Here is a 24,400-nt window from a genome sequence, read left to right as displayed (position 1 = left end):
CCCAAGTATGGGAGAAGGATGAAACATTTCATACTAAGGAAACAGAAAGTCGTGTAAGGAAAGGAGACCCGAGACGGTACTCCTATACGGTAATTCATGGACCTGTCTAAAAAGAACTTAGACTATTATCCCCAACCACCACCCTGAGGAGACAGTGCGGTGGGAAATTCTTTCAGGACCTTTAAGTCGCTAAGCTCTCAGAATTTCCAGGAACAAGCGAACCCAGTAGAGGCGAGAGCCTGGCTAGAGGAAATATAGGAATCATTTGAGATTCTAAATGATTGACGAATCACAAAAGACTGTTTTTGTCACTTACCCTCCTAAGAGAGAGGCCACCCGCTGGTGAAAGGCCAAGGAAGGCACGGAGCAAGAGATTATAATAAACTGATTAAAGTTCAGTCAATTGTTTTCGGGAAAGTAATTCCCAAGGTTATGGAGAGAGTGTAAAAGCTTTAGAGCCAGAACAAAGGCGGACGAGTATGATGAAATATGAAGCTAAGTTATAAAAGTTGTCAAGATTCGTTCTGATGACAAGGATCCCAGAACGATATGATGTTTGAAGTCAATGATTAGTGGGTTCATGAAATAATGATAAGAGAAAGGAAAATAAAAAGAAACTGAAGTGGAAAGGAATATAAAGGCAATAGAGTTTGAGGAATGATAAGGGAGTTGGGTATGAGGCAGCCCTAAAGACTCGTAGCAATAGAAATAGAAAAGTATGTAATCGTCAGGATGAGGGTGATTCACCATGAGTTAAAGTTGATGATTGAAGGAATAAGAGATACATATATTTTATCCCCTGTAAGTTGGGAGGATTCAAGGAAACCTTGAGATAGTTCGAAGGATAAATAATGAGACGCGGATAGACTGAGGAGACAAGGAAGTAAGAAATTAGGAAAATTGGATGAAGGAAGTGACCTTCAAGAATGTGAAGTGTAAGACCGGTGGCTTGATACCCAGGAAGGGAGACGCCAGAAATGAGAGATATCCCAACATTGAGATGACTGTTGAAATAAACAACAAAAGTAAATACGGAATTATTAAGAAGAAGCTCACGTTGAACACGACCAATATCTTCCAGAACATCCTTGTTATCGTTACCAAATCAAGCAAGAAAAGTAGATAACCGTAGTTATCTTTTGGAGGCCATATTGATTGACCTCATTTTGAATACAGATGTTATTGTGAAATTAGGCATATACTATCGAGGTGGGAAGGATTGAATAAGGCACCCTTATCAGGGATATATGACTTGATTTAGCCATGAAAGGACGCATGTACCTTTTTAAAGGTGGAATTAAAGATAGAACATCGGTAACTTAAAATGAATCCTAGGGGAATGCATAAAGGTTGGCATTTCACCCTTAATAGGGATAGTATGAGTTTTGACAGTATGAATTGGAAAAGATTAAGGTAATAATAACCTTTAAGTATCAGTGGAGAAATTTTTTTCAGAAACATATAGACAATGGTTCTAGTATTAGTATAGGGTATTTTGATATGCCCTGTATCTAGGGAATACAGGAGGAACGATTCAAGGATAACCTTAGAGGTTTTACAAGGAGAAAGGTAATATTCAAAATTCTCAAGAATAGAAATTTTGATAAAGAAAATATGACGTAATAAAAATAATGCCAAGTGGGGCACATGTTAGACCATGAGAAAGTATAGATTGAACCCAACGAAGGTCAAGAATGGTGAAAACAAGAAGGACCCAAGATAAGAGACGTCCTAAGTACGATCGAGAGTCAGTCATGATAATGTTTACATTTAAAGACTAAGGCAGTGACTTATGGAAAAATGGTGATTTTTTTATCACAAGGACTTAAGGAAAACATCTTCACACAAGCAGTGATTGGAAATGAGGTAGAAAATTTAGTTGGAGATCGTTCAAACGACATTGATTGTAAGGAAATTTTACTATCAGGAAAGGCCAAAGAGGTGGCCGACACTTTAAGTGTAAGAGAGCAATTACAGGCGCTCGTGCCAGAGGAATACAGTGATAATGGTTGAAGCCGTAAAGGTTGTATTATGGTTTGGAAGATTGACATTCCTTCTGATGACTGTGCAATACCCAACCGTAATAGTAGTTTGGTAAAGGTTTAATTCGTATAATCGCCATGAGCGGGCTACCTATCTTAGAAGGTCCTATCTTGAGAAAAAACCAGGACCATGTTTCAAAAAGGACTAAACAAACCTTTGAGTTAAGTCTTCTGTTGAAGGCATTTGATTAAGAATGGTATTAACCTGCTATCGTTGTTTTAATCAAAACTCTTCTGCAATTTTATCTGCTTCATGTCATATGTACGTCAAGTTCAGGAGTGTTCTTCATGAATCATGAACGGTGATCATGTTACCTCCTTAGAAGAATTCGATACGAGATGCATGGACTCAGTATAGTTAGCTATTAAGACTTCATGGAAAATGAAAGATTACAGTAGGTCAATGGTGGACCCTAGTAGTGTAGCAATGATTCTGCGAGTAATGAGTCGATTACAACCGTGAGAGTTGTATTGGAATGGATGTTGAGATTAAGTACCACTAATCGGGTTGTGGTGATGTATAAGTTATCATTGATAAACTAATTAAGTAGATTATCTACCTATTGAATACTTATTCCTTCTTATCAATAGAGAGTCGTATTACTATACGAGGAAGGTTGCGGTACAAGCATAGAATTCTAGTAACGATGATGTCTAGAATGAGATTCCAGATTCGATTTTCGATGTCGAGGGAGTTTCAAAGGTGATTGAGTATAAGCTCGAGGAAGAGCATGGGTCCATAGAATGATGGACGGAATAGCAAAAATATTTAAGCATGCAAAATGCGATGCGATAATACTTGATGTTGATATATATACACATATGTTTTGTTCTCCTATGACAAACCTCTATAGTTCAGAGGTAGGTTCCAAGCCAGATATTTTGTGGCAGTATTTTTTTCATATATACAATTCTCTTCAATTCGCTCTTTTCTCTCCATTTCAATTCATATAAGCTGAGAAGAACAACCCTTCCAGTAGGGGAGGTATTGCCGAATGACTATCTATCTGTGTGATAGAAGCCTAGTAGGATACCAGCTATTGTTTAATTGCTTGTCAAGTACTAAAGGTTGGCCACCTTCTGTACTAACTATGCAATAGAAAAAGTGTTCATGATCATAGTGATCTCTCAACAAATTCCTTTACTTCTATATGATTGATCAAACTTTGGGAAAATGGAAACAGCTGAAAAAGGAGTAGTAAAGTTATGGTGGTATTCGGAATGGAAACGCGTTCATGATACTAAGGTTGACGTGGTTATTAAAAGGTTATAGAACGCTAATGAGCAAAAGTATAACCAGTATAATATTAGGAATGGAAGGTAGTAGCGATTACGAACTGGAAATGAATGGGTATTGAGAAGCAAAAGCTCTAATGCTAAAAGCTATAATAAGAGTCTGTGCAATAGACTTGGAAGAATTTGGAATGATCACTTAACGCGGATGAGTTTTCTCACGATAATAAATCGTATGTCAGGTATCGAGATGTCGTCTTATGACATCTTTGAGGGAAGACAATGTCGATCTCCCTTATGTTAGGATGAAGTTGTAGAGCGCAAGATGCTCGGACCAGCAGTGGTCCAAAGGACCAAGAATATAATAGATCTAATCAAAGTAAGGCTGGGAGTAGCCCAAGATGGACATAAGAGGTATGCTGATTTGACTCGAAAGGACAAAGAGAATGAAATAGGGGACCTAGTAATGTTATAGCTATCCCTTGGAAAGGGTTGATGAGGTTCGGAAAGAAAGGAAAGCTAAGTCCACAAATTGTTGGACCCTTGGATATATTAAGACGTATTGGGAAGTTAGCATATGAGCTAGCCCTACCCCCGAACATGTAGCAAGTTCATAACGTATTCCGCGTATCAATGTCAAGGAAGTGTAATTCGGATGCCAGACAAATAGGGGCATATGAGCGCATAGACATGCAACCAGACGTAACCTACATGGAGCAACCAGGAAGGGTTATAGATCAAAAATGGACAAATACTTAGGAGAAGAGTTATCAAACTAGTCAGAGTTTGATAGTAGAACCACAATGTGGGAAAATTACGTAAGAGTTAGAAAGTGCAATGTTAAGAAAGTATCCCTACTCATTTTCTATCTGATTCCGGGACGGAATCCTTTTAAGGAGGGGAGACTGTAATAACCCCAATTTTTGGAATTTTTAAAACCCTTATGAATAGTGTTTTGCTGATTATGCTGAATAAGAAAACTTTTCATGCCACACTATGTAGGGGTTCTTTTATTGATCTTCTGGGATATTATTAGTACTCTATGTGGTATATAAGTGTATGTAAAGATCGTCAGAATCCAAATCCGAACACTTTGATTTTTCCCGAAAATCTACCAGATACAGAAAGAATTGAGTATAAGGTAACAGAATAAAAAGGATTTAAATTCAAGGATTATAAGAGAGGATCATGAAAGGAATATAATGTATTGAGAAAGGTGAAGGAAACCTAAGTAATAAGATCCCGGGTATGATCCCTCAAACGATAAACGAAAACGAAAGTTAAGCGAACCGCATAACAGATCAGCGGTCATTAGCCAAGTAATTAGGAGTTAATCAAGGGGTTAGTGGATGATGATGTCATCACACCAACAAGAGGAAGACAAGTGTAACAAGTTGACATCACATGATGACCTAAGCATGACATAGGGAAGGAGGTGTGGTTGATTAATAACCACACCATTTTTTATGGGTAAATAGGTAATTAATCAAAAACAAAAGCTAGCAACCAAGCAAACAAATCAAAAAAACACAAAACACTCCCATTTTCAAGAAGAACTCTCGGCTTTTCTTCTTTTTCAAAGAAGAAAATTCCAAAATTCAAGATCCAAGCCTTGTTAATTAGTGAGGTAATTATCTAAGGTTCCTTGTACATAGATATGGATATCCTATAAGTTTAAGCTTCTAATTCCTTCACAATATCTTCCAATAAATCAAGGAAGAAGATGGTTAATAGTAACCTTCAAGAAATAACTTTGGTTTTCTTGATTTTTTATGAAAGTTCAAGGTAGCTTAAGCATAGATCAAGGCTTCCATGGGCATTCCAAGGATCTTTCATTGATTAAAAGCTTCAAGGAAGGTATAACTCTAAATTATCTTAGCATTAAGTTGTTTGGTATAAATGATTATGATGATGGAATGATAGGTTAAGTGTAGTAGTTGTTTTGTCATGTTGAGATCTTAGTTGTTAAGTGTTTTTGTTGATTTTGGGAGTTAAGATTAGCACTAGTTGTTCTTGATGATTCATGGTATGATTTGGGCTTGGTTTAAATGGTTTAAAGTGGTTGATGAGTGATATTGTCATATGGTTGTATTGGGATTGATTGGTGATGGTTTGGTGTTGAATTGGTTTGGTAAAATTTTGGGAAATCGCGTAAACATAGCCGTCATAATGTCCGATTTACCTTAGACTGTTTTGTTCTTAACATCAGAACCCTTGATATCACTGTTAGGTTTTGACCATTGCCATGTTTAGATAGTTCATGTTACGAGCTTCGTTTTGATATGTGGTTCGTTTGAATCCGATGTACGGTTTAGGAGAAACGACCGTTTTAAGTAACGGCGTTTCGCGAACGAACCATTACCCCTCGCCTTACTTTGAAACATAGGTTAAAGACCTTAAAGGACTAATTGGAGTATGAATCATTTAGGTAAAGTGTATTAGGCAGTTGGTAAGGCACTCGCGAAAGAATCGCCTTAAAACCCTTAATGGTTAATTTATTAAAAATGGTGGAGCCGAGGGTACTCGAGCGACTCAAGTGAATCGTTAAGCGCGAAAGCGAACGTTAGGACTCTAAATGGTTAAAGTCTAGTTTCTTAAGCGACCGGGGTTTAATTCCGACTTATGTTGAGTGAATCGTTAAGCGCGAAAGCGAACGTTAGGACTTTAAATGGTTAAAGTCGAGTTTCTTAAGCGACCGGGGTTTAATTCCGACTTATGTTGTTGTTCATAGGTTATCGGACCCACTCTAAGCTTAAGTCTATCCGGGAGCACTCAGGCAAGTTTTCTACCCGTTATACTGTCGTTGTGATGTATACATATGTATATGCATTATCTTGTGATAGATGCATGATGGTTAATTAGCAAATTCTTGCGGTATATTGTAGCATGTGATATGGTATATATGCATGTCTGCTTCGTATTCTTGATACATATATCTGTTGATTCATTTGATAATACCTATGCTAGAGATAAGCGGTAAATTGCATATACCCTTAGTATAGGGGACCCCAAGGTGAACTTTTTCTAAAACCGGGAGTCGATGTTCCCGAGTATATTATATATATATATATATATATTTATATATATATTGATATAGTTTTCAAAACTATTAATTGAATAAGGTTTATTCGATAACTTTATTTTATTTAATGAATATAATTTTGAATATTCATTCGAGGGCTTATGACACCGTTGATTTTATTATTGAATATTATTTTGAATATTCATTCGAGGGCTTATGACTCCATTTATTTTATTAATGAATATTATTATTTGAATATTCATTCGAGGACTTATGACTCCGATTAACTACTAATTATAATTCTTTATTTTATTAAGGAATAATGTGTCGATAATCAAACTCACTTTTGATTATTCAAATAAAGATAGTACTTTCGTATAAGTATATCTTTGGTTATTTAATTTCATTGCAAGTATAAGTTTTAAAACTTCTACTTCAATTATTTTTATAAAGATTATTCTTTATGAGGATATTATTAAAATAATAATATTCAGATATTTCCTAATATATCGGGACTGATTTATTTTAGTAAATCAGCATCACTCCAAACATTCCAAAAAATGTTTTGTGAGTCTTCAAAATGATTTTAAAAGTTAGAGCGGATCCCAAAACTCATTTATATTTAAGATCTTCCTTTCAAAGGGGATTTAAATACTCGCTCAAAACCTGAGGGATCCGGCTCTGTGGTGTGTTTTATATTCGCAACGAGGTTACTATTTTGATAAAAGAGTTTTTGATTACTTACCCAATACTCGGGAAGTAAAATTCTGGGAACAAGTTAATCCATTAACAGGCATCGCCTGGGAAATATCGGTGAGTTTTCCTTTCCAACTAGATACGACTTCTTGGTGGAGCCGTATCAACAAGTTTCTACTTGGGGAAAGTGGGGACGAGCTTTACGTTTCAGAGTCATGGATTTCATCTGAACTAGGAGTGGCGTAAGGGGTCGAGTGGCGCCGGCCCAGCCTTATTAGATTGGCCCAAATGGCCTGGAAGTTCCGCAAGACGGTACATTCCTTAGGAGTCCAGTGTTCGGTTGACAAGTAAATCCGACAGGTTCTCCTCTACATGTAGAAAATGGCGGGGTTGCACTACTACGACTGATCATCGTAAGTGGTCTTCCTGGCGCGGCAAACTCCCGTAATGAGTTCATCATCCAATTGGATATTTCTGCAACACTACCCAGAGCACTTCGATAGAAAGGCTACGGTTGGGCGATTGTTGAGTGTTGGCAGGGTCAAGTTTTCAAAATGATGTTTGCATCAAATGAAGTATCTCGTAACTTTATTTTATTTTGATGATATTTTAAAGATTGATTCTATACAAGTTTTGTCTTGTAGCTTAATCTATTGGATGAACTATTTATACATTGAACGGTGGTAGTTCAAGTAGTATTCAGAAAAGATATAAGTATATTGGAGTATCTTGTAACTTCATTTTTTAAACTTATATCTAGTTAATGATTATCTTGTGCATGTCGAAGATTTTCAGAAAAACGTTGAGACAAGGTTAGATATATGAGATCACCTTGCAACGATATTTTTATACAGTTATAAACTGGAACTCTATGGATGTTATACATGTCAGAGGATTTCAAAGATTATGAAAAGTATATATGTATATATATACTGAATATTTTGCGACTTGGTCGCGTTAAGATATCAGCTTGGTTCATTTCTTTTGACCAAGACTTTCATGAGTACTATGAGAATGCTCATATATTGTTAATCATTATACATATTATTTTGGTGGGTTTGTTGCTCACCCTTACTTTCTTCTTTCATCACACAACATCAGATAGACAAGATGAACAGGACCAAGCTCCCAATTCGCGAGCGGATAGGAAACGTTCCGCAGTTTCCTATAGGCGTTGATGTCGTTGTAGCTGAGATAGGAACTACCAATAGGCTAGGCTTTCAACTTTTAATGTACCAGACTTATGTATCTTTATCAATTGTAATAATGGCAAAGAAATGTAAATTTATTCAGAAACCCTTTTAAGGTGTAATGATATATAATTTTGGAATAAAATGACTCGTGTTATTTTTGGATATTCATCTCTGAGACTATAACTTGTGGTGTGTGTGTTTATTGTGGGGTCACAGTACAGAGTAGTTGATTGTTTATTAAGATTGGGTGTTATTAAGGGAAATGGAACTCGTGACAACCCGGATCCCCGACCCCGGATTTGGGGGTGTTACAATAAACACCAAAGTCAGTGATGAATGATACCTTTGGGATGTCGTTTTTGTGCATCTTGATCTGATTGTATCCACTAAATCCATCCATGAAGCTCAGTATCTCATGTCCAGCAGTGGCATCTATCAAAGTATCTATCCTTGGCAACGGTAAACAGTCCTTAGGGCATGCGTCATTCAAATCAGTAAAATCCACACACATCTTCCATTTCCCATTAGCTTTCTTTAGCATCACAGGATTTGCTAACCATTCTGGAAATTGTATTTCCTCAATGAAACCAGCCTCTAAGAGCTTCTCTACTTCCTATTTTATGGCTTCTTGTCTCTCTGGGGAAAAACTTCTTTTCTTTTGCTTCACCGTCTTCCGACTTGGATCCACATTCAGCTTGTGAGTGATCAGTTTCGGGTCTATACCTGGCATATCAGCTGCCGACCATGCAAACACATCACTATTTTCTTGCAAAAACTTCATCAACTTCCCTCTAAGGGGTTCCTCTAGTGTGGCTCCAACGAAAGTTACCTTCTCAGGATCCTCGGGAGCTAAAGGAATCAAAACCAAGTCTTCTGTTGGCTTCCCTCTTTTCTCATCATTCTCTCGAATATCCAGATCTTCAATAGGCAGAACATGCCCCCCCCCCCCGACTCCATCTGCCCTTAGTAAGGCCATATAACAACTTCTAGCCATTTTTTGATCTCCCCTCTCTTCCCCAATCCCATTCCGGGTGGAAAGCTTCATAACTGAATGGTAGGAATAAGGGACTGCCTTGAAGGCGTGTATCCCCGTTCTTCCCATGATAACGTTGTAGGTTAAACTAGCCTTCACCATCACAAAGTCCAACATCTGTGTTGCTTGCCTTGGTTCCTGACCAATGGTTGTTGGCAACTTGATTATTCCTTCCACGGGGCACTCTACTCCCGCAAATCCATAAATTGGCATGTCAGTTGGGGTCAATTGGGAGTCATTATAACTCATTCTTAAAAAGGTGTCATGGAGCAAGATATCCACCGAAGCACCATTATCCACGAGGACTCTCTTGACCGGGCTATTTCCTATTATCGGTGTTATGACCAGCGGGTTGTCATGAGGAAATTTCACACCCTCTAGGTCAGAATCATCAAAAGTCATTGTTACTCCTGTCCTGGCCCTCTTCGGGGGTTCTCAAACAATATGCATAACTTCTCTAGTATAAGTTTTCCTGGAGTTCTTGGATAATCCAGCGGCAGTAGGTCCTCCAAAAATTGTGTTTATCACAGGCCCTCGGGGTCGCGGTCCTCCAAAAATTGTATTTATAACCGGTCCCCTAGGTTGGGGATTTCGCCCCTGATCGTCTTGGTCCCTCCTACGATCTTCAAAGTTCTTTCTCCCATCATTATTCCTTTCTCTTCCTTCCCCAGTGTACTTGTTCAATCTTTCTTTCCGAATGAGGAATTCTATTTCATCTTTCAGTTGTCTACATTCATCGGTGTCATGACCAACATCCTTGTGAAATCTACAATATTTGCTCTTGTCTAGCTTGGCAGGATCTGCCTTCAAGGGTTTCGGCCAATGAATATCTTGATCTTTCTCGATTTCCATCAAGATCTGGCTTCTGGGAGAATTCAGCTTAGTGTATTCAGCGAACTTTTGCCCAGGTCCTCCCATCTTAGTGGTTGAATCAGGGTTTTGCTCAGTTCTAGGATACTTGCCCTCGACAATATATTCCATATCAGTTTTTCGCTTCTTGCCTCCAGTGGGCTCGTTACTTACTATTGTCTTCCTCATACTCTCCTCCACTTTGATATACTTCCCGGCCCTATCTTGGAACTGCAACATGCTTTCAGGGGGCGCTTGGCCAAGGACATCCTGAAGAACGCATCCCTAGTTCCCTGTTGCAGTGCTATCATGGCTACCTTGTCATTAAGGTCCGCGACTTTTAAAGCTTCCTTTGTGAATCGATTCAGGTAGTCTCTCAAATATTCCTTCGCTCCCTGCAAAATGCTCATGAGGGATGCTGAACTTTTCTCATGCACTCTCCCGCTGATGAACTGCTTAATTAAAAGCCTGACTTAATTCTCTGAAGGACCCAATAGAGTTCGGGGGCAAACGACTATACCATCTTTGAGCCATACCCGACAGGGTTTGAGGAAAGGCCCGACACTTAATAGCATCATTCACGGGCTGCAACAATAGTGCATTGGAGAATGTCCTGACATGATTATCGGGATCTCCCGTGCCATCATAAGCTTTTATAGTGGGTATCTTGAACTTCCTGGAGATATGGGCATTCATTATCTCTTCAGTGAATAGTGGAGTAGGATCATCAGGATCTCCTAGGGGAAGAAGATTGCTTGGATCAGCTCTTGGGGCTACATCCCTTCTTTGTATCGGACCATCCAGGTCTATGATTGGAGGAGGATTTCTCCCCCTAGGTGGTAATGGGGGCCTGTGAACCTGGTGCGCCTCCAAATCGCGCTTCAGCCTTTGAATCTCAGCCTCATGGGCCTTGATTCTCTCCTGCACTTCTTGGGGATTCACCCCTCGGGTGCTCCTAGGACGTTGGTTACTATCAGCCATCGGCTCTTTGTCAGCACGTCTCCTTCTCGGGGCCACTTCATCATCCGAAGATTCGGACTCTCTCTCAGTATATGGACCAGAAAATTCTTGATCCTCCGGGATAGGAGCCAAACCTCGTATATAGGGGGTGATTTCCCCCGTGCTTCACTCTGCCTTAACAAGATGCCTACGTATCTTACTCATTGCCAAGGATCAAGTCAAAAAACGTAGTTCTGATTAGTGGGGGTGAGACCCCTTATATAGATGTTGGGAGTCCTTGAATTGGACTTGGGTTAGGAGACTAGGTGGGCAAGTTTCTGAATTAGAATGGACTTTGGAGTCCGAGGAAATAGGAAGTTGATTCCTTATCCCATGAGATTCCTTGCAGGCTAATCTACAAGGATTTATATTCCCAGTAGGACTCATCTTAATAGCTGTTTTTCTCCCTTATTAATTAATTACGAAATTAATTAATATTCTGGATTTTGGGTCTTCTCAAATGGGCCTAGCCGTTGGCCAAATTCTGATATGATTAATGCAGCATTAATTACATACCAAGACATTATTTTCTTCCCTACCAATTACTTAATATAATAGCCCATAAATTTGTTATTGTTAAAATATGTTTTTTTTAATTTAAAGATTATAAACGTTGTGATGGGCAGTAACAAATACGATTGTTAAATCAATAATTTCAGTTTAAAAGTTAATAAATGTTACTAAAATCATTTGCTAATTACTTCATTATTTTTAAAATAACACTATTGAAAATAAAGTTTACAGAGAATAGAAGTGAATTCGTGTTAATAGTTTAATTTGTAGTTAGTAGTTTTTCAAAATAAAAGTAAACATATATTATTTTAAATAATTTAACGTAACTTAATAAAGTTTTAATATAATTTATAAATAAATAAAGTTTACAGAGAATAGAAATCAATTCGTGTTAGTGTTTAATTAGTAATTTGTAATTTTAAAAAAATTAAAAATAAATATAAGTTATTTTACTTAATTTAACGTAACTTAATAAATTTTTAATATAATTTACAAGTCGTTTAAAAATATTTTTATTTTATAAAATAAATAGACGATTGGATGAATACTCACTAAAAAGAAAATAAAATTTACAAAAAATAGAAGTTAATTTGTGTTTAAAACAAAATTTATAGAGAATATAAGTCAAACTTATGTCAGCAAAGTACCAAAATAAATTTTGGTATTTTGGTACTTTTAGCACCAAATTATACATTGTTTCGCTTATTAATAAAGAGTATAGATTAACAATCAAAAATTTGCATTAGCAAACATATCAAATACACATAAACTTTTTAGGGACGGAGAGAGTATTAACCATGCATGGAGAGAGTATTAACCATGTATGTTCTCCATTTACGAGGGCGGAATGGTTAAGCGCCACCCCCATAATTGACATATCTGTAGGTTCAATTAAACGAAAGGGTATTTTGTAAATAAGGAGGGTGACTTGTTTTTGTACTGATTTTAGCCTATCCTCTGGAAACTACCCCGGAAACTACTAAGGAAGTTCATCCTCAGAGAAGAGTTTTCTCAAACAGTATCAACTCTCAAGCTAGTGAAAAAAGGTCAAGCGAGGCATGTATGTCACAGCTCACATGTATATAAATGATGTCAATGCACCCACACATCCCCATGTTGATCCCTACACAATTAAGAAAAAATTCACACATCAGGTATGATGTTGCTATGTGGTGAATATCTAACTAACATGCCCATAAAATAGGCTACAGTCACTAGCTCATTCAATGACGTTTGATTAGGCAATTTACTGCTTTCCTTCCTGTTAATGTTAATGAGAGATGACGCACCACACGTCTCTTACTCTCTCTCTCTCTCGGATGAAAAGTGCTATTAAGGACTCTTCCACTCCTATTTAATCCATCAGCAACGAAGCAAAAATGTATTAATAATCATTTTTGTGTTCAGTCTCCTGCCAACAGTATCCTAGACAGACTATGTTTACCAATTAAAAGGGCTCAATCTATTTTAATGCTCCTAACTTTCCAAATTACACCACTTGAACCTAATTACCGAGAGTATTATAAATCTAACAATAACATACAACGTTTCCTGACTGAGGAGTGTGTCAGATTTATAAACGAATACAAAACTATGACTACACTTAGCCATAAATCCATCATATACATAGTGGATAATGTAATAAGAGACAAAAGGGAAGACTCACCAAAGAAAGCAGAGTTTTGAAAAAGAACCCTGAATTCCGTCCTGCAAAGGTAGTAGCACTTGACTAGCAATTGTTGCTTTCACAAGGGCACTGCCTCAAGGCAGCCCGATATAATTTATCAACCATTCCTGAACTTGTTTCGTTTCAAACAGATAGCATTATCAAGAGAACTAACTAAATTTCAAAATTTCAGAATTTCAGGAAGTTGTAAACAAAAACAAGCATATTTAACAAAGAAATGAAAGGACTGGGCAACATATATGCAGCTTAATTAGTACCTTCCCTATCCAACCTATTGGAGAAACCAAACAGCACAAAAATTAAATAAACTTGGCGCAAGACCTAGCTAACAATACAAGTTAATACAGTGTCGAAACATTGTTCATAGTGCGAATTCATAGAAGCCGTCAGCCATGTCTCAGAACTAGCATCAGCTGAATAAACACCAAAAAGTACGATATCAAATTTGCTATAATAACTTAATTAGGAAAACCACCAAACATGAAAAAATTCAGGTAATCAATCAACAACAATTTCATTGTTAAATTCTTCTAATTAAAATACTTAGCACCGTGACATGCTTGATATATAAAATAACGTACACGATCAATAAAAAACAAGTTTGTTCGACAGTAAGTAAAAATGATTATGAATTAGGGCTATTAACAGTAGAATCAGAGACAGATTGTCTCCTAATATTCCTCAACTGATCAATCCACAAATCTGACCTGACCCGACCCGACCAATCCGGAGGCAATCCAGCAAACGAAATCCCTCGCATCGCTTCCATCACTCTCGTCGCATTTTCCGCCGGCAACGGCGCATTTCGCCTATTCTCGTCCTCAATAAAAGCTCTCTGAATCGCCGTTTCCGACGTCATAATCGCCTTCTCCTCTTCTTCATCGTCGCTCAGATCTAGCGATGCGACGCCGTTTTCGACGCAATTGGCGTGGCCGTTGGAGAGGGGAGGAAAGGTATCGTTTTGAGAGTGATCGTCGTCGTCTTCGTTGGAGCCGGAGATAGGGACGTAGTAGTCAGGGGAGTCGCCGGCGTTGGAGTCGGAGTCGCTTTCGCTGGCGTTATCTGTTAAAGTAAGAGTAGAAAGTAAGAGGTAAAATTATCATAAAATTAGGATATAGAGTGCGGGCGTGTTTGTATGTATATTAATATAATACCTTGAATCGAGTCCGGTGACAAGTTGGATACAGCGTTCATTTTTGGCGAGAGAGAGGAAGAAGAAGAACAGAGAATTATCTGCGTTTCAAATTTCATGTGCATTTTGGTATGGACGCCTTTCCATCTTAATTTATTTCTCACTTTTAATTTTAATATGTTCTCCCATTACCTAGACGTAAGTTTGAGGTTAAAATGATTTAAAATGTCATTTTTTAAAATAATAGCTGAAAATGTCATTTCATAACGGTACTTTGTTCAACATTTTCAAATAACGTTATTTTTCTTTACGTTTTGCTTGTTTTTTTTTATTTTCTAGAAAACAAAACGCATGACTATAGACCGTCTTCGTTAGTTAAACTAAGTGAAGCAAAAAGTTAAAAAACTATATCATATAACGTTTTGACCGCAAAAACACTGCAATCATAAAAAAAATATTTTAAATTGTTAAACCCCTTTTGGCGTTTTACATATTTTTTCTTTAAACTAAATAAAAAATTGTTAAACCCTACAATTATAAAAAATTATTTTAAATTGCTTCTAAAATCCAAAAAGTGAGTGATGAACCCTAAATATTAAGAATTATTAAATTAAGTTACAATTTAAAATTTTAAAAAAAAATAATTTAAAGTTTGCACTTTTGGTTCTTAGGGTTTAGGAAGTCCTAAACCATAACTTAAATTATGATTTAGGCTGTAAGGTTTAGGATTTAGGGTATTTTTATTAATTAAATTTTTTAATATTTCTAAAAGTCAAAAGGAAATTGGTAAACCCTATGATATGAGCCTAAAATTAGCCTATAAATATAATTAATGTTGAATTAATTACACCTGATATGGTCCAATAGCGAAGCCCAATTAACGAGGTCCGGAGCCCTGATTACTTATTAATTTCGTAATTAATAAATAGGGAAGATTAACAGCTCATTAAATGAGTTCAATCATTGATATAAATCTATAAAAGATAGCTTTGAGGGCACCTACACCCACGAGGAGTCTGATTCCTTAATTCTAGGACTTCAAAGTTTATCCAAAGTCTGAGACTTTGAGCAAGTCTCCTAACCCTAGTCCAATTCAAGGACTCCCAATATCTATATAAGGGGTCTCACCCCTCCTCTCCGAATGACATTTTTTGGCTTGATTCTCTAATTCACAGAGATACGTAAGCATCTCGTAAGGGCAGAGTTAAGTTACGAAATACGAGAGTAACCATTAAAGGCCTTGGGCTCCCGAACCTTAGTAATAAATACAACAGTTAATATACCCTATGTTTTTATCCATAACATTTGGCATCATCTATTGAAAAACATAACAACAACCATGGCGAGAACACGGAGTGGAAACAGCGCCCCTGAAGGAACACCAGCTGGAACAACTCAAACGATTTCGTCAACGGTGGAGATACCCCCACACTCGTTCTATGCCTCTACCCAAGGACGAACCCCGATAGGGGCAACCAAGCCTCGGTCACAAGGGACGAATGTGACGGCCTCAACCCCGGGGTTAGGAGTTGACGTCATCAGCAATCACCATAACAAACATAATATAATCAATTCCATGATAGAATATAAATACGACCCCTAATTCCAAGATCTTTTCCAGGTTTAAGTATGACTTAGGTTACTCAACTAACACAACTCAAATTACCTTACACAATCCTGACCACTAATTTAACGCAGCAACTTAACAGACCTCATCTGGTCCGAACACAACTACCTCAGAGGAGTCTGACTCGAAAGGAGCTGGAACTCTGCCCTGACTACCGCGCAAGAATCACCTAGGCATCTACAATATATAAAATATTCTGCAAGGGTGAGCAATCAATTGTTCAGCAGTACCACTATATGAATAACATATAAAACGATTTAAAGTAAAGCAGTTATAGGAACAGAATTCACAACTCACTTAGAAAACAAGTAAACATTCATAAACTGGATATCAAAACTAGCATGCTCTATAAAACAACAACATCAGTAGTGTGTTGTGCATAAATACCAGAGAATAATTCTAGCATGCCATTTTCATTTCCAAATCCGCTATATCAACTACTCATGCCCTTACGGGAATCACAAAACCAAATCAGATACGTAACGAATATGTGAAGACAGCTGATCAGGCTATCAACACCAGACGGCTCCAACTGCCATCTCATTTACCTGTTCCGGAACTCAGAGACTAGCTAGGTCTCTGACCTGCTGGACTAATCGGTTATACAGTGCGCGCAACCAAATTAGCCTCTTACGCCACCTCAATAGGCCTACTCTAGCCCCAACGTATCCCATATCTGATCGTTTTAATCCAGTTTTCAAAATCATCACTTTTACCTATCTCTTTTTCAAAATCAATTATGTCACAACACACTATTCAAATCCTCTTTTCATTTAAATCACGTTTAGAGATAGGTATTTTCAGAAGTTACTTTTCCCCAAAAACATAATTTAAAACAACATTTTCAAATACAGGGGATACGTAACTTAAAACATTTATATTCCATTACGAAAGTAAAACATTTAGTTATTCATATGCACTGAACCATAAAAGAATGGTCAGGGGTACTTGCCTTGCAGAGCTTACGACTATCTCTAGTTGACCTTGGACTGACTTGAACACTCGGCTTTATCGCTTTACTATCAGACTATCCTGGATCCGACTTCAACGCTCAGGTCCTTCGCTTAGGAATCTCGTTGCGCTTGTCGACTGATCACTAGGTCAACTTAGTTCGATATCAACTCTTGAGTCCTTCGACTAGAACCTACAGAGCCGAAATACCCTACGTTAGACGTCTAGGTATGCTTGACATATCCTTAACAACACATCTACCCATTCGACATCAAATTCCGACTCGTAATTACACATATTATAATAACACACACAACAATTAGGGTTCATATTCATGAAAAATAGATTCGGTGTTCATTTTCGAAAGAAAAAAAATACATATACTCGTCATTTTGCAAAAATTAGGGTTATTACTTTTTGGCAAAATAGTTCGCCGCCATATACAATCAAATTTCGTATACAACACATATATATATATTTATATACTCGTTTGACGGCCCGATAATTGCTGGATACGCTCCCGTATCTCCGTAGTTCAATTTCTCCGAAATTGGGCAGCACCTCCTTTATTTATCGGACTAACCCGTCGAACAACTCGACATCAAATCAATCACAACCAAATCCAAGCCAACTATAATTCAATTCCCAACCACCACTTCCAGTCAACAAGTCAATTCACAAATTCACCAATACCAATTAAATATACTTATTTATATCTTATATTTGTATTCGTATTTTATATTTATTTATTTTAAGATATTAGGACTCAGATATGCATCATCATTGTCCACCGTCCGCTCATCGAAATTCATCGCGGACGACGGTAAAATTCGCGGGTACCCGATTAATTCGGGTTCCAACACGAACTTCACTGATTAGCAATATAATTCCACACGAATTTACTGATATCACGAAACAGCAATCAAATAAATCCTGCAAAAACAAAATAAAATTTAAAATTCCAGATTATAACGAGACGAGTCAACAGGCAAAGCAACACAGAATCGCAGAACCACTGGGCCACGCGTACATGCGCGGCCGGAACAAGGAGGGAACCAGGCGGCAATTAAAAACATACAGGACTCACATACACTTAACACCCATATATACTTACACGTATATATGTTTGAAAACGACAGGAATAACAAGAATGGTCGCCGGAAAGTAAACAGGCGGAAGGAGGGCGGCCGGAAAAACCAATCGGAGGCGGGTAATAGAAGAACAGAAAAAAAATCAGAAGAAGAAGGGGTACGGGGGTGGAGAAGGGAATGAAGAAGACAGAAGTGTGAAGAGAGGGAGGAATAATCGAGTGATTACAGAGACCTGAGAGAAATTTTTAGAGAGATGAAGTTGTGAGAGAGAGACAGGGGGCCAAAAATAATGTGTGTGTTTTTCTGTTATTTATTATTTTATTTTTTTCCTTTCCTTATCAATTAGCAACCAATTGCAGTTAGACACGAAGCTAGTACCAGCCTAAGAACAGAACACGTATACTTATTCTATCTGGAGTCTAGTTTTTGTTCCTCGTTCTGATATTTACGAACAGAAATGCGGTTACATAAAATTCAAAAATTATTGAAAATAATTTTATAATTCTCTGAATAATTAGAAACTGGTAAAATAAAATTTTGACAATTTAATATGCAATTCTTAAACGCACATTCGGCCCGCATTTTAGAATTATCGAACTGAGCTCAACTTAAAATAGATTCAAAAAAATCACGGAAACCGCCTTAAAACGTTATAAATATCCCGAAGTTTATAAGAACATAAATTTTGAAATTTTTAAACGATTTCTAAAACACAACTGGTACCCGCTTTTTAACAATTAACGAAATAACGTGCGGGTGAAATTAATCCCAAAAATTCCCAAAATAATTTTAAAATTCTCTAAATAATACGAACTTAGTAAAATATAAGTTTCATAATTTTTTGAAGATTTCCATAATTAAATATGGATTTTACCATTAAACACACTCAGAAAATCATTTAAAAATAAATAATTAATGAAATATTGATTTCTCAATTTTATAAAGTCCTGAAAATAATTATTGAAATTATAAAGTCATAAAAATAATTTTAGAGATAATCCAAGTATTTATGAAAATAAAACGGCAGTAATACCAATTCTAACAACGGTACAAAATCATACAATTCCTTAATTAACCACGCAATTTAATTCCATACACTAGTAATCACATACACATTGTAACAGAGTAATAACCCGCTGACTAAACCCACATAAATATTTTATTTAATTATTTATTCCATAATTAAACTTTTAAATAATAATAAAAATATACAGGTCGTTATAACGAATCCCCCGGCTCTATAAGGGATGGATCCCCTCGGCTTCTCGGGATGAATTCCCAATTTCAGCAGCTACATGCTCCTATGAATCCTCGACCCGTTGGGTATGAATATCCCACTGTTGTGACCGCTAACCCCCTTATGGGATGCCCCTATACCCCGAGGTTGGAGAAAGTGGACATGCAAATCGGAGCGAAGCACAAAGGCAGACGCCCCCATATACGTGGTTTGGCTCCTATTCCAGAGGATCAAGAATTCTCTGGACCTTATACTGAGAGAGACTCTGAATCTTCGGATGATGATGTGGCTCCAAGGAGGAGGCGTGTTGGTAAAGAGCCGATGCCTGATGGTAATCAGCGTCCTACAAGCACTCGAGGGACGAATCCCCAAGAAGTGCAGGAAAGAATCAGGGCTCACGAGGCTGAGATCCAAAGGATGAAGCATGACCTGGAGGTGCACCTGACCCCAAGACCCTCACTATCTCCGAGGAGGATAAATCCTCCTCCAATCATAGACCCCGATGGTCCGCTGCTAAGAGGATTGTTGTCCCAAGGGCTGATCCAAGTGATCTTCGGCTAGGAGATCCTGATGATCCCACACCACCATTCACTGAAGAGATAATGAATGTCCATATCTCAAGGAAGTTTAAGATGCCCACCATCAAAGCTTATGATGACACTGGAGATCCCGCTAACCACGTCAGGACATTCTCTAATGCATTGTTGCTGCAGCCCGTGAACGACGTTATTAAGTGTCGGGCCTTTCCTCAAACCCTGTCGGGAATGGCTCAAAGATGGTATAGTCGTTTGCCTCCGAATTCTATTGGATCCTTTAGAGAACTAAGTCTAGCTTTTATTAAGCAATTCATCAGTGACAGAGTGCATGAGAAAAGTTCAGCATCCCTCATGAGCAGTGTGAAAGGAGCAAAAGAGTCCTTGAGAGACTATCTGAATCGTTTCACCAAGGAAGCTTTGAAGGTCCCAGATTTTGATGACAAGGTAGCTATGATAGCACTGCAGCAAAGAATTAACGATGAGTTCATCAAGATGTCATTAGCCAAGCACCCCCCTGAAAGCATGTTACAGCTCCAAGACAAGGTCGGGAAGTACATCAAATTGGAGGAAAGCATGAGGAAGACGGTAGTGAATAACGAGCCTGCTGGTGGCAAGAAGCGAAAAACTAATCTGGAATATATTGTTAAGGACAAGTATCCTAGAACTGAGCAACACACTGATTCAACCCCGAAGAAGAGAGGACCTGGACAAAAGTTCACTGAATATGCTAAGTTGAACGCTCCTAGAAGCCAGATCTTGATGGAAATCGAGAAAGATAGAGATGTTCGTTGGCCTAAGCCCTTGAAGGCTGATCCTACCAAGCTAGATAAGAGCAAATATTGCAGATTTCATAAGGATGTTGGTCATGACACCGATGAGTGTAGACAATTGAAGGATGAAATAGAGTTCCTCATTCGAAAAGGAAGGCTGAGCAAGTATACTGGAGATGGAGGAGATAGGAATAACAATGGAAGAAAGAATTTCGATGATCGCAGGAGGGATCAAGACGATCAGGGGTGAAATCCCCAACCCAGGGGACCGGTGATAAATGCAATCTTTGGAGGACCACGGCCCCGAGGGCCGGTGTTTAATAGGATTTTTGGAAGACCAACTGCTGCGGGCTCATCCAGAAACTCGAGGAAAGCCTATACTAGAGAAGTTATGCATATTGTCGGGGAAGCCCCAAAGAGGGCTAGGACAGGACTCACCATGATGTTCGATGATTCTGATTTGGAAGGTGATAACTTTCCACGTGACGATCCTCTGGTCATAACACCAATAATAGGGAATAGCCCAGTGAAGAGGGTCCTTGTAGACAATGGTGCATCGGTGGACATTTTGCTTCATGATACCTTCATAAGGATGGGTTATAATGATTCTCAATTAACCCCAACTGATATGCCGATTTATGGATTTGCTGGAGTGGAATGTCCCGTGGAAGGGATAATTAAATTGCCAATGACCATAGGTCAGGAACCAAGACAAGCAACACAGATATTAGACTTCGTAGTGGTAAAGGCTGGATCAACTTACAATGTAATCATGGGAAGAATGAGAATACATACTTTTAAGGCAGTCCCTTCTTCTTACCATTCAGTGATGAAGTTTCCCACCCGGAATGGGATTGGAGAAAAGAGAGGAGATCAAAAGATGGCAAGGAGTTGTTATGTGGCCTCTCTTAGGGAAGATGGAGTTGGGGGGCAGGTTCTCCCTATTGAAGACCTGGATATTCGTGAAAATGATGAGAAAAGAGGGAAGCCAACAGAAGATTTGGTTCCGATTCCTTTTGCTCCCGAGGATCCTGAGAAAGTAACTTTCATTGGAGCATCACTAGAGGAGCCCTTTAGAGGAAAGTTGGTGAAGTTTTTACAAGAGAATATTGATGTGAAAGAGATGTGTCCTAAGTCCAATCATGTATGATGATTTAGGAATACTTTTATGTAATCTGTTTTGATTTCATTGATATTAATAAAAGACTTGTTTTGGTTTTATTGCGGGCTTTATCTATTTAAGTGTTTAAATAAGATATACCATAGTTTAGAGTAAAGCTTTTTATGAATTATGATGAGATCATAATAATGAGACCTAAAACATGATAACTCTGAACTTAAATATTTCCTGATCGTAGGATTACTAACTGGTAATTAGTAATCCGCAAAGATCGCTACATACTATGCTTACTTCATTATGAAGGATGTCTGTTCTCATAGACATTTGTGTGGTGGCACTATAGCTAGTATGTAGGTGCTTATTATAGAATAAGTTCACTAAACATGACTCACACAGCTGAACAACTGATGGAGTTCACTCACGTGTCAGCAGATGTTCACATAGTGATAGTTGTACAAGTATCCTTAGACTTGAGGTCATCATAGTCATCTTGTGTACACTGAACTATACTTTGGTTTAGTTCTTAGTCTCTAGGGACAATAATAAGGGCTCTACTGGGTGTAGGCATTTGTACACGAAGATAGTGTATGATCAATAAAGGATCTACCCCTTCCAGTGAAGGAAGAGAATGTTCAATGCTGATCTACTTATGCTAGTTCAGGAATCTCTGGCCAGAGTGAATGAAATTAGAAAGGAGTTTCTAATTTACATTAATTAGAACTAAGCATAGTGAAAGGGAAAGCATATGATTAAATAAGATAGGCTTGACACAAGTTCCATGCCTTGTATTTAATTGTGACATTGCAGGGTAGAAGTAATTGATTGTACGGTAACTATTCACTGAATAGGTTCTTGGTATTCTAAGCAGTGAATTCGTATTATCCGGATAGTCCCGATATGCTGAGAAATATCCCTCACGATGTAGAATAAATATGATTAATTAATTAATCATATTTAAAGAATTAGAGAATTTATATAAATAATGATAAAATAGTTTTATTATTATTTATTTCTACTACCGGCTTAATATTGAACCTACAGGGTCACACCATAAAAGAGAATGATTTAATGGTGGAGGAATTAATTAATAATGGCTGATAATTATTTATTTATGAAATAAATAATTAATTAGAAAATTTCATAATTGATTAAATGAGATTTAATTAATTATAAATTAATTAAGAAAAGTACTTAATATTATTAATTAAGAATTTAATTTTGGAAATTAAATCAAGTGAGAGAATTATTTTTCTAAAGTGTTTAGAAAAAGGATTAATGATTAAAAGGTGTTTTAATTATTAGTTAATTGGTTAATAAGAATAATCAATTAAAGGGTTAATAATAATAGTATTTTATGGAAAATTTTCAGCTGAAAATTTTGCCTATAAATATACTATTATAAACCCTATTTGCCTTAACCCAAATAAAAACCCTAATTCTAAAGTAGAAATAGAGGGAGGCAACTAATTCTCTCAACATCTTCCTCCTCCATTACATTGATCTCTTGGTGGATACCGGTGGAGTCTTCACACTTGAGGAGCAGCTGCTAGGGATCTCCGCTCATCGTTCTTGGATCGCTATTAAAGACCTCCATCTTTCCATTAATGTAAAACTTCTTAAGGTAAACATACTGAACTACGAATTAAATATTATTTTTCGCATGGATCCTGCGGAGGGTTTCATTTTTTTTTAAGATTTAAATTTTCATTTTCGTTGCGTTTATGTTCTAAAAACCCTTCTATGGTATCAGAGCTACTTGTGAAAAGTTTTTAATTCGTTTATTTGTTTAACTGTTTTCGATATATGAGCATGTACGTGATTCGCCATGATTTGATGTTGAAATAATATGCTTATATATGTATGGTTTTGAATATATGATATTCATGTGAGTTGTATAATCATAAGATGATTATGTAATCTGTATATATACTGATATATACATGATTTATGTTTGTTCTAATTATGAGAATCATATTAGATACGGATTCTGAATTGGCTGCTGCAGATTTGCTGAAATCTGGGTCTAGTGTCCGATTTTCGCAAACGAATACCCTGTTACATAGGTAAACGAGCGTCTGAACAAAACTGATAGAAAAAGCTATCAACGACTCGTCTGTAAGGCGTTTGACGTCGTTTACTGTCCGTAAACAGTGATTCTTGTTTTTCTGATTTGATTCTGATTTTTCTGATTTTTGTCATATTTTTTTTATGATTAGATCATGGATAATATGATATGTTAAGATCAGATTATATGTTTTAACATGCTTTTATATGTTGTATGAGCATGGTGGATGGTTATGGCCTTTCGACCTTAGTGTAATGGTTTTGATTTTGGTTTTAAATACGACTTGCATGTCGTCAATCTTTGTAATCATAAATCTCGAATGTAACTCGAGTTATTCTTGTAAGTTTATTAGATTATTTTTACTTTCAATCATGTAATGTAATTGAAGACTCAAGAAGGCTATCCAATGGAGGTGATACAAAGAAGAAGACGAGGCATACAAGAAGTCTAAACAAAGATGAAGAATTATGTAATTAGTAGTTGTATTTATTTCCATCACCATATTAGATTGACCTTGATCTTTATCATGAGCTTGATAAAGATCACATAGGATGGGGCCATAACCAAACATATTTACTTTATTGTACTTTACATTTACTTGTTT

At 37.2% G+C, this 24,400-nt stretch overlaps 1 protein-coding gene across 1 annotated transcript; it reads right to left on the bottom strand.

Annotated features, from left to right (window-relative positions):
* Positions 1 to 13,748: 13,748 nt before the first annotated feature.
* On the bottom strand, positions 13,749 to 14,580 carry LOC141668868 (uncharacterized). The gene is made up of 2 exons (XM_074475909.1): positions 14,422 to 14,580; positions 13,749 to 14,329 (listed from the first exon to the last, which is right to left on the bottom strand). Exons 1-2 carry the CDS (start codon positions 14,522 to 14,524, stop codon positions 13,893 to 13,895), a joined length of 540 nt encoding a protein of 179 aa, XP_074332010.1. The 5' UTR covers positions 14,525 to 14,580; the 3' UTR covers positions 13,749 to 13,892.
* Positions 14,581 to 24,400: the final 9,820 nt, after the last annotated feature.

This window comes from Apium graveolens, chromosome 6 (genome assembly GCF_009905375.1).
Source record: "Apium graveolens cultivar Ventura chromosome 6, ASM990537v1, whole genome shotgun sequence".
In the NCBI taxonomy this organism is placed as follows: domain Eukaryota; kingdom Viridiplantae; phylum Streptophyta; class Magnoliopsida; order Apiales; family Apiaceae; genus Apium; species Apium graveolens.
The sequence above is the reverse complement of the archived record's forward strand: the minus strand, read 5'-3'. Positions and strand labels throughout refer to the sequence as shown.

What these genes read in the sequence shown, in the direction of transcription:
- LOC141668868 (XM_074475909.1), bottom strand. Translation starts at nt 14,524, where the DNA reads ATGCACATGAAATTTGAAACGCAGATAATTCTCTGTTCTTCTTCTTCC. An exon ending in GTCACCGGACTCGATTCAAG is followed by an intron (nt 14,330 to 14,421) that starts GTATTATATTAA and finishes TTACTTTAACAG; the next exon opens with ATAACGCCAGCGAAAGCGAC.